At 35.1% G+C, this 10,490-nt stretch overlaps 1 protein-coding gene across 1 annotated transcript; it reads left to right on the top strand.

The window, feature by feature from the left end:
• Nucleotides 1–5,414: 5,414 nt before the first annotated feature.
• Nucleotides 5,415–5,834, top strand: LOC109676249 (keratin-associated protein 20-2-like). The gene has a single exon (XM_020152718.2). It carries the CDS (start codon nt 5,477–5,479, stop codon nt 5,621–5,623), a length of 147 nt encoding a protein of 48 aa, XP_020008307.2. The 5' UTR covers nt 5,415–5,476; the 3' UTR covers nt 5,624–5,834.
• Nucleotides 5,835–10,490: the final 4,656 nt, after the last annotated feature.

The following is a 10,490-nucleotide window of genomic DNA, read 5'->3' as shown; positions in this document are numbered from 1 at the left end:
ATCTTTCTCTATAAAAGACTTTGTCCTAGAAAGAAATAAAAAAGGAAAAGAAGAAGGAAGGAAGGAAGAGGGGGAGGGAGGGAGGGAGAGAGAGAAAGGAAGGAAGGAAGGAAGAAAGAAAGAAAAAGAAATCCACTTACCTATGAAGGAATAAAAACAAAAATAAACATGGGTCACATATTTTGATTATTTACTTCATACCCTGTAATGAGGTCACATTGTATTGAATAAGTTAAATATAGAATGTGCCAGAGCCTTGCAAATAGAAGAAGGCACTCATTTTAAAGGCCCATAAAGGGATCCTAGAACCCTGACATAGAAACAAAATTATCTCAGTTATGAAAGCATTATTTTTCCAGTATATCAGGTATCCATGATATTGTCTGAGGCACATTAGTGAGATGCTTGATTCTGCATCTCACTGTGGTTTTCCACACCACCGAGGGTGTATAAAAGGCACTTGGCACACAGTGATATCCAGACTCAAGAGACTCAACTCCTCAACTGAACTGTCTACTCCCTACACCATGTGGTACTATGGCAACTACTATGGGGGCCTGGGCTATGGCTATGGTTATGGTGGCCTAGGCTGTGGCTATGGTGGCTATGGTTACAGCTGCTACCACCCACTGTGCTGTGGAAGATACTGGTCCTATGGCTTCTACTGAGGAATTTCCACAGAGGCTTAGCCTATTGAGTATAACCTCCTGCTTTACCAGACAGATCACCAAGTTTCTTCACATGAGAAAATTTTAAGTGCCTTCAAAACTAGTACATATTTAACTAAACAAAAAGAAATGGAATTCATAATGCTACTTAAAACGTGATCAAATTTTGTGAATGATATATATTCTTAAATAAACTCTACTTTGTTGGAAACATTGCTTTCTAACAGTCTGATGAAATTATTTCCACCATTTTGACTTTTTTGTGTAGTTGGGTGATATTAGTCACATTAAATGAGTAGTTGTTTCTTTGGGTATTGGAAAGGACACAGAGAGAGAGGAAAAGAGAGAGAGAGAGAGAGAGAGAGAGAGAGAGTGAGAGAGAGACAGAAAACCATACATCTTTTCTGGTCATTAGGTATCTAAAATGAATAGGAAAAATATTTTTGTACATATTTTTTAATCTCTCCTACCATTTACCATTACTTATGCTCCTCATTATAAGTTTATATAAATGGCTGCTTTCTACAGTGATGTGAAATTCCACATGAGAACATTTAAAATTTTGTACATTGGAATTCTTTGTGCCTTTTGCAATATGGTTGGATTACCTCAGCTACTATTCTGCCTTTGTGATATATTTCAATTAAAAATAGCTTGCCTATAGAATAACTATAGACTTTGTAGTATTGAAAATGTCATCACTCATTATGATATTCTGATCTACTAATACAACAGCCCAGTGGTACTTCAAACTACCAATTATCTATTTTAAAAAAATGTATGCAGTATATGAAACATTAGAAATTTATCAAAATCATTATTTATTTACTAAGTAACAAATGAACATTAGGTTACTTTCATTTTTACCCAGAAATCTGGTCTTTATCAAATGCATCTATCCATGTGTACTAATTTTCTCTCAAATTGAATTGTTTCCATCATTTAAGTAGTTATATTACCTAATCTGACAAAATCAAATGCAATGAAATGCTGACAGAAAAAATAATGAATGAAGGGTCCAGCATTCTAAAAATGGAGACAGTATGAAAAAGTGATTTGAAATTTGTGTGGTTCCTGTTTCCAGGAGCCAGGCAAGATGGTGCTGAGAGAAAGAGTAATCAGCAGAATTTGGGGTGCTTCCTTTTTCAGTACAGCACACCAAAACTGGAGATCTAATAGGACACAATCCAGTCAAGGATGTGATGGAGGATACGGAGCTTTTCTCAGAGTCAGGTTTCTCCTCACGGTATTTTAAAATTTCAGAAGTTTCGTGGGTCAGTTTCATAAGAAAGAAGCAGAATAATTTGAAAATTACATGGAAATTTCATCCATATCAAATGATAAGAAAATAATCACTAGACTTCAGGACCTAATACAAAGAAGCACCATTAATTGATAGAGACAAAGGTGGAGCCCCTACAAGTTGGGTCAAAAGAGGTTGACAGATTCTTGCCAAAACACAAGGACCTTCATTTTGTGTCAGTTCTTGTTTGGATTACGGTAATCAGAATTTATATTTAGATTAGTTCTTACTTTGTTGGTGAGACAGGCCTAGAAGATCTGGGCTCAAGTTATCCATAGTTTTTGGAACTACAGGCGTGTTCCACCCCACCTGGCTCAATCAGACCTTTTATAATAGCCTAGAAGCAACAATGGCAAAACTCTACAGTGAGTCCTCTGCCTATCCTTCACCTGAACAAACGACCACTCAGATAATATGACTAATATCTCGCAAATACGCAAATAAGCTGAAACAGTGGAAATAATCTAGTCAAACTATGAGAAAGCAATGTTTGTAATGAAATACAGTTTAATAATATATATTATTAACACCATTTGATCACGTTTTATGTAGCATTATAAATACCATTTCTTTTGTTTTAATTCAGTATGTTGTATTTTTAATGACACTTAAAATTTTCTCAAATGTAGAAACTTGGAGATATGTCTGGAAAGCAGGAGGTTATAGCCAATAGGCTAAACAACTGTGGAAATTCCTCAGTAGAAGCCATAGGGCCAGTATCTTCCACAGCACAGTGGGCGGTAGCAGTTGTAACCATAGCTACCATAGCCACAGCCATAGCCACCATAGCCACAGCCTAGGCCACCATAGCCATAGCCCAGGCCACCATAGTAGTTGCCATAGTAGCACATGGTATAGGGAGTAGAGTGTTCAGTTGAGGACCAGGAGGTGAGTCTCTTGAGTCTGGATGTCATTGTGTGCCAAGTGCCTTTTATACACCCTCGGTGATGTGGAAAACCACAGGCATTGCAGCACCAAGCATCTCACTAACCTGCCTCAGACAACATCATGAATACCTTCATTTATTGGAAAAACAAGGCTCTCATAACTGCGATTGGATCCATTTATGGTCCTCTAAAATGTAACTCTTGTTTTATTTTCAAGGCTCTAGCTCATTCTATATTTAGATTATTCAACACATGTGACCTCATAACAGGGTATGAAATAAATCATCAAATAGGTAACCCATTTTTCTTTGGGTTTGTTTTTTTCTTTCTATTCCTCTACAGGGGAAAAGGAAAGATTTTTCACTCTCTCTTTCCTTCTCTCTCTATTTCTTTTTCAGAATTCTTGTTTATTATCATTATATTATTGCTGTACTGGGGAAACACTGTGAAATTCACAAAAGTTCTTACACTATATCCTAGTTGAATTCAATACCATTCTCCTTTATTTCCCCCCTCCCCAATTCCTGGAATAGTTTCAACATGTCTTATTTTTCCATTTTCATACATGACTATATAGTATTTCTACCATCCATATTTACTCTCCTACACTCTTTCCTCATATCCTCCCTGCTTCTACTGTTACCAACTTGAGGCAGGATCAGTTTTACCTTCCTGTTCCCCTTTTTTGTAAAAAGGCATTTTTGTTTGTTCATGTTAGTATGCAGGGAGTTTCATTCTGACATTTCCATGTCTATAAGTATTATAACCTGAAGTGGTTCAATCTATTTTTCTTCATTCTACTTAGTCCCCTTTTTATGGTGATTTCAATAGGATTACAAATTCTGTATTCATTCTTGTATAGATATACATCAAATATAATCACCTGCTCAACTTTCTTCATTTACTCTTACTCTCCCATTAGTGACCTCCCCTTAGTGTAACCTGTTTTTCATAATATTGCTTATATTTATATTGTGTCTAACTCCCATATATGAGAGAAATATACATCCTTTCTCTTTGAGTCTGGCTAACATCACTTAACATGATTTCCTTCAACAGTATCATTTTACCTTCAAGCCACATAGTTTCATTCTTCCTTATGCCTAACATAAACTCCATTGTGTGTGTTTATGAGTGTGTATCTGTATTTATATATATACATACACATTTTATAATATATTTATTATGTTTTATTAATCTATTCATCAATTGTAAGCAAATAATCTCTAATTGTATTCTGACTTACATTCCTTCAGGTATGTCCCTTGAAGTAGTATTGCTGAATCTTATGGCAGTTCTTTTTTAGTTTTCAGTAGCCTCCACAATGTTATCCATAGTGGTTGTAGTAATTTAGAGTCTCGCCCACAGTGAATGAGAGCTCCTTTTTCCCCACATCCTTGTCAACATTTGTTGTTTCTTGTGTTCTTGATGATAGCTATTCTAACAGGTGAGGTAGAATTTTAACCTGGTCTTGACTTGAATTTCTTTTTATTTCCATTATTGTTGTGTTCAGCAGGGGACACTGTAGCATTTGCAAAAGATCTTACAGTGTATCAAATGTATCATACTTGAGCTCACCGAATCCACCACTCTCCTTTATCCATACTTCCCATGATTCCTGGAACAGGAATCATTTCAATAGATATCATTTTTGCATTAAAATACATGTTGCACAGTTTTTGCATGATATTCATGCGCCTACCACCTTTCCCACCCACCTTGCCCCTCCAGTGGTACCAATCCCCCTCCACCCTGGGCACCTACTATATCACCCCCCTGTTCTCCAACCCTTTTCAGAGACAAGTCACCACTATAGCTGTACCTGCAAATCATTTGTGAGAGAAAATGTGACCTTGATATTTTTAAAAAGTACATAAGAGTTGAGGGTTGAGCATCCAAATCAATCTTGGTGTGTTGTCCAATTATATCTATAACACCTTCCCATGGAGTGGTGACCAGAAATATGGAGCATATATACTTTATCTCCATAAAATAGTCATTTATTTGTGGAAAGCTGGAAATAACATACTCTAAAAGTAGAAATCTAAAATATGATTTTATATCATACTAATTTTCCACCAGCTATCCATAACAGAGTCATAACTACTCCGTTCTTCATGAGGAAGACACAGGAAAAATTCCCATTAAAAATTTATTTTGAGAAACAAAGAAAGAAGGAAGGAAGGAAGGAGAGAGAAAGAAAGAAAGAATGAAAGAATGAAAGAAATCCACTTCATAATGAAGGAATAGAAAGAAAACAAAACAAAAACAAAAATGGGTTACCTATTTTGATGATTTACCTCATACCCTGTAATGAGGTCACATGTATTGAATAAGCTAAATATAGAATGAGCCAGAGCCTTGCAAATAGAAAAAGGCATTCATTTTAAAGACCCATAAAGAGATCCTGGAACCCTGACATAGGAAGAAAATTATCTCAGTTATGAGAGCCTTGTTTTTCCAATAAATCAGGTATGCCTGATGTTGTCTGAAGCACGTTAGTGAGATGCTTGGTTTTCCACATCACCGAGGGTGTATAAAAGGCACTTGGCACACAGTGACATCCAGACTCAAGAGACACCTCCTGGTCCTCAACTGAACACTCCACTCCCTATACCATGTGCTACTATGGCAACTACTATGGGGGCCTGGGCTGTGGCTATGGTGGCCTAGGCTGTGGCTATGGCTGTGGCTATGGTGGCTATGGTTATGGCTGCTACCGCCCACTGTGCTGTGGAAGATACTGGTCCTGTGGATTCTACTGAGGAATTTCCACAGTGGCTTAGCCTATTGGGTATAACCTCCTGCTCCACCAGACAGATCACCAAGTTTCTTCACATGAGAAAATTTTAAGTGCCTTCAAAAATACTACATATTGAACTAAAACAAAAGTAATGGAATTCATAATGCTACCTAAAATGTGATCAAATTTTGTGAATGATATGTATTGTTAAATAAACTATATTTTATTGGAAACATTGCTTTCTAACAGTTTGATGAAATTATTTCCACCATTTTGGCTTTTTTGTGTATTTGTGTGATATTAGTCATATTATGTGAGTGCTTGTTTCTTCAGATGTTGGGAATGACAAAGGGAGAGGGGGAGGGAGGAGGGATATATATATAGAGAGAGAAAGAGAGACAGAGAGAGAGAGAGAGAGAGAGAGAGAGAACCAGACATCTTTTGTGGCCGTTATGTATCTAAATTGAATAGGAAAAAATATTTTTGTGTGTGTCTTTTAATCTCTCCTGCTATGTACCATTACTTATGCTCCTCACTATAAGTCTATAAAATGGCTGCTTTCTACAATGATGCTCAATTTCACATGAGACCATTTAAAATTTTGCATATTGGAATTCTTTGTGGCTTTTGCAATATGGTTAGATTAGTTCAGCTACTATTCTGCCTCTGTGATGAATTTTGAATTAAAAATAGCTTCCTATAGCATAACCATAGGCTTTACAGTATTGAAAATGTCATCACTAATTATGATATTCTGACTTACTAAAACAGCAGCCCAATGGTACTTCAAACTACTAATTTATCTATTTAGAAAAAAATGTATGCTTTATATGAAACATGAGAAATTTATCAAAATCATGATTTATTTGCTAAGTATCAAATGAGCATTAGATTATTTTCGTTTTTACCCTGAATCTGGTCTTTATCAAATGTATATATCCAGGTGTATTAATTGTCTCTCGAGTTAAATTGTTTCCATCATTAAAGTAGTTATATGACTCAAGCTGACACTGTTAAATACAATGAAATGCTGACAGAAAAAAATGAGTGAAGGGGCCAGCGTTCTAAAAATGGAGACAGTATGAAAAAGTGACTTGAAATTATGTGATTCCTGTTTCCAGGAACCAGGCAAGATGCTGCTGAGGGAAAGAGTAAACAGCAGAATTCGGGGTGCTCCTTTTTTCAGGACAGCACACTGCAAGTGGAGACATAGGGTGACGGAATCCTAAGGATGTGATGGAGGATACTGAGCTTATCACAGACCCAGGTTTCTCCTCAAGGTGTTTTACAAACTCTGAAGTTTCATGGGTCAGTTTCATATGAAAGAAGCAGAATAACTTGAAAATTAGAAGGAAATGTCATCCATATCAAAATGATGAAAAAATAATCACTAGACTTCAGGACCTGATACAAAGAAGCACCATTAATTGACAAAGACAAAGGTGGAGCCACTACAAGTTGGGTCAAAAAAGGTTGACAGATTCTTGCCAAAACACAAGGACCTTCATTTTGTGTCAGTTCTTGTTTGGATTAGGGTAATTAGAATTTATATTTAGATCAGTTCTTACTTTGTTGGTGAGACAGGCCTAGAACATCTGGGCTCAAGTTATCCATAGTTTTTGGAACTACAGGCGTGTTCCACCCCACCTGGCTCAATCAGACCTTTTATAATAGCCTAGAAACAGTGACAAAACTCTACAGTGAGATACAATATTGTTCTGCACCCTTAATATTTTAACAAAAATGTTCACTTCATGGACACCTATGGAATTATGCTTAAAGTAGTAGATATAAAAGGTACAATACACTCATGTATGGAAATATCACAATGAAATCTCCTGAGTAGCTGGAATTGCAAGCATGTATCACTGTTCCTGGCTTACAAATAAGTTTTTACTTAAAAGTAAATAAATTTATCTCATTTCTCTTTATTGGTAGTATGTCTTATATTGTGTTTAAACATCTTTCAGTAGTCAATGGTCATTAATATAGTTTATCTAAAACTTACATTTTTAAGCTTTTTAATCATGTGTATAATACATTTAAAAGGATTTTTATGGAGTTTTGCACAGGGAATTTAACTATATGGATGACATCACATCTCAACACTGTTTACCACAAAGAGAATTCTCTCCCCTCACAGAACCTGACATCACATTTCTTTTTTTCTGATAGAGTTGTCCCTGTATCCATGGAAGATTAAAGTTCCAGGACCTTTGTGAATACAAAAACCCATCAATGCTTACATCCCTAATTAACCTTGTGTAGTATTTCATATAACCTATGCTCATCCCTCCTTACACTTTAAATCATTTCCAGCTTACTTATAGTATCTAATATAGCATATGTACTAGGTAAAATGTTGTGATACAGTAATGTATGGGAGCAGTGACAAGGAAAACACATCTGTACCTATACTATAGACATCTATATTTTTCTTCCAAAGATTTTCAACTCAAAATTGTTTGAACATGAAGGTAGATACCGTACATACAAAGTACAGATTACATGTCAATAAAATCTTTATATTTTGCTGGATACCAGTGGCTCATGTCTATAATCCTAGCTATTAAAGAGGCAGAGATCAGGAGGACTTCAGTTCAAAGCTGGCCCAGGCAAATAGTTCATAGAAACCCTATCTCAAAAAACCCATCACCAAAAAGGGCTGGTGGAGTTGTTCAGATATAGGACCTGAGTTCAAGACCAAGTACCTCCCTCAAAAATACTTAATACTAATAACATTTCTTTCTCTCTTTCTTTTTCTTTCCTTCTTTCTTTCATAAATTTTTATTAGGATATATATTCAGGAGAGTACTCATAGTGGTAATTTTGTTTAGGCTTATATTGCACATTGCTTAGCTCACACCCGATGTCTCTCCCCCTCACTCCCATCCTTGCCCTGCTTAAAGCAATTGCAAGAGGTTTCTTTGCTCTATTTCTTAGAAGTATATGAAGTCCATTAACCATGAATCTCCTTCATTCACCCCCTTTCCAGTAGTCCCCCCCAACACACACTTTACCTGTTTTACAGTCCTGTCTTTCGTGGTTGGTATTTAAGTTGATGTTCAAAGTGGTGTCTCAATGTTTACTTTACTTTGGTCCATTCAACCCCTTGCATTACTCTCTCTTACCTTACTGTTTACCTCCTACTCCCCATTTTTTTCAGTTTCAATACACATCCTTATATCCTCCACTTTCACAGATGTTAGGTTTTACAATAGTACTGATGCTCTATCATTCACTTTCCCTTTTCTTGTTTCCCCTGGTTCTATAGAGTAGTTCCACTATTACAAACATGTTCTACTTTCCTTTCTATCTTATGAATTTTAATATGCTCTGTCTTCTGTACCATTTATCCTTAAAATTGTTAGAAATTTTATTTTGATTTTTGTCTTTTGGTTGTCCTAAAACCAATTACTTTATTTGAAACATTTATTGCTTTGCTTTTTAATTCTTTTTTTTTACTAAACTTTGGAATTAATTTATTTGAAAAGCAGCCAAAAGTTGCTCAAGTGCTTTGTAATATTTTGGGGTTATCTCAGGTTGTCATCAATTTTATAACTGTTCCATGCACTTTTGAAAATATAGTCTCTGAAGTTGGGTTTAGTTATTTTCATTCTGTGGCCAAGTTCATTGATCACATTGTTTGGGTTTTCTTGCCTCTTGTTAGGTTTTTTTTTTAGATCATTCCTGTTAATAAGATGTGTGTTTTATTTTTTCCCATTATAATTATGGGAAGCATTTTTTATTACTATTATAGCATCTTATTAAAATCATATTGAATAAAATATTCTTAGTTTTTCTTCATGGACATTTTGTGCTCTATTTCTAGCAATTTTTTTTTTGCTTTAAAGCTTACGATGTCTGATATATTTCTAAGATAAATACACTGGTTTTGTTTATCTTATGTTCACAACGTATCATTTTTCTCTGATTTCACTTTCAACATCCTTTTATATGATATTTTAACTTTGTCTGTTTGAAGCACTATGTAGTTAGGTATTTTACTTTTTCCTATATTTGCATTTCGTGCATTTTAACCAAGGCATTTACTGACATATTTGGGCTTTAACCTACCATTCCTATATTTGTTTGATGTTTGTCACACATAATAGATTTTTCCTTTTTCTTTGTTTTCTTGACTTTTTAAATGAATGTAATAGTTTATATTCCATTTCCCTCTCTTGACTTGAAAATCACCTGTTCTGTTATTATTCTTGTATGGGTTCACTAGATAATTAAATATGTAGTTTTTCTTCCTGCATTTTAACATAATTTAGCATTTTACTACTTATTTAGTGCTGGGTTTAAAGCACACCTACTAAAAATATATACCTTCATATCTTTTGCATATTATTTCCAGCAGGGTGAATCTGCAAATATTTTATATTCCATAGAGATAATGATGATGGCAGCTATTTATATGGACCATATCTACTTGTGTTGGCCCATTCACGCCTCGATCTCACACTTTAAATTTCTTGTGTATTTCCACCTGCAAGCAAGGTCTTTCTACATAAAGAATTCCCTATGTGTTCTTTAAGTGCAGATGTATTAATGACATAATCTCTCTGTGGTTTTTGACAAAAGAACTGCAATTAATTTTTCTTAAGGTATATTTTCACTGGCAACTATTTCGTGAAGCACTTATAAAAGAGCATTTCTTTTTAAAAAGCAAATATCTTTTGCTGCATAATTAAAATATGGGGAATGATTTGCAGACAATATGATGAACTGCATCTCTTTAATAGTATTGTATGTACATGAAGACAGTAATGAGTGTGCCAAATGGGAACTGCAAGCAAAAACAAAACTTGAAAGATTTTGGACAAGAGAAGATTCATTTGAGAGAAACAAGACTCTAATCAACCACCACAAGTTCAAATTCT

The sequence above is a fragment of the Castor canadensis genome, chromosome 5 (assembly GCF_047511655.1).
Source record: "Castor canadensis chromosome 5, mCasCan1.hap1v2, whole genome shotgun sequence".
Taxonomy (NCBI): domain Eukaryota; kingdom Metazoa; phylum Chordata; class Mammalia; order Rodentia; family Castoridae; genus Castor; species Castor canadensis.
Note: the sequence above shows the minus strand (reverse complement) of the source record. Positions and strands in the feature narration are given on the sequence as shown.

What these genes read in the sequence shown, in the direction of transcription:
- LOC109676249 (XM_020152718.2), top strand. Translation starts at nt 5,477, where the DNA reads ATGTGCTACTATGGCAACTACTATGGGGGCCTGGGCTGTGGCTATGGT.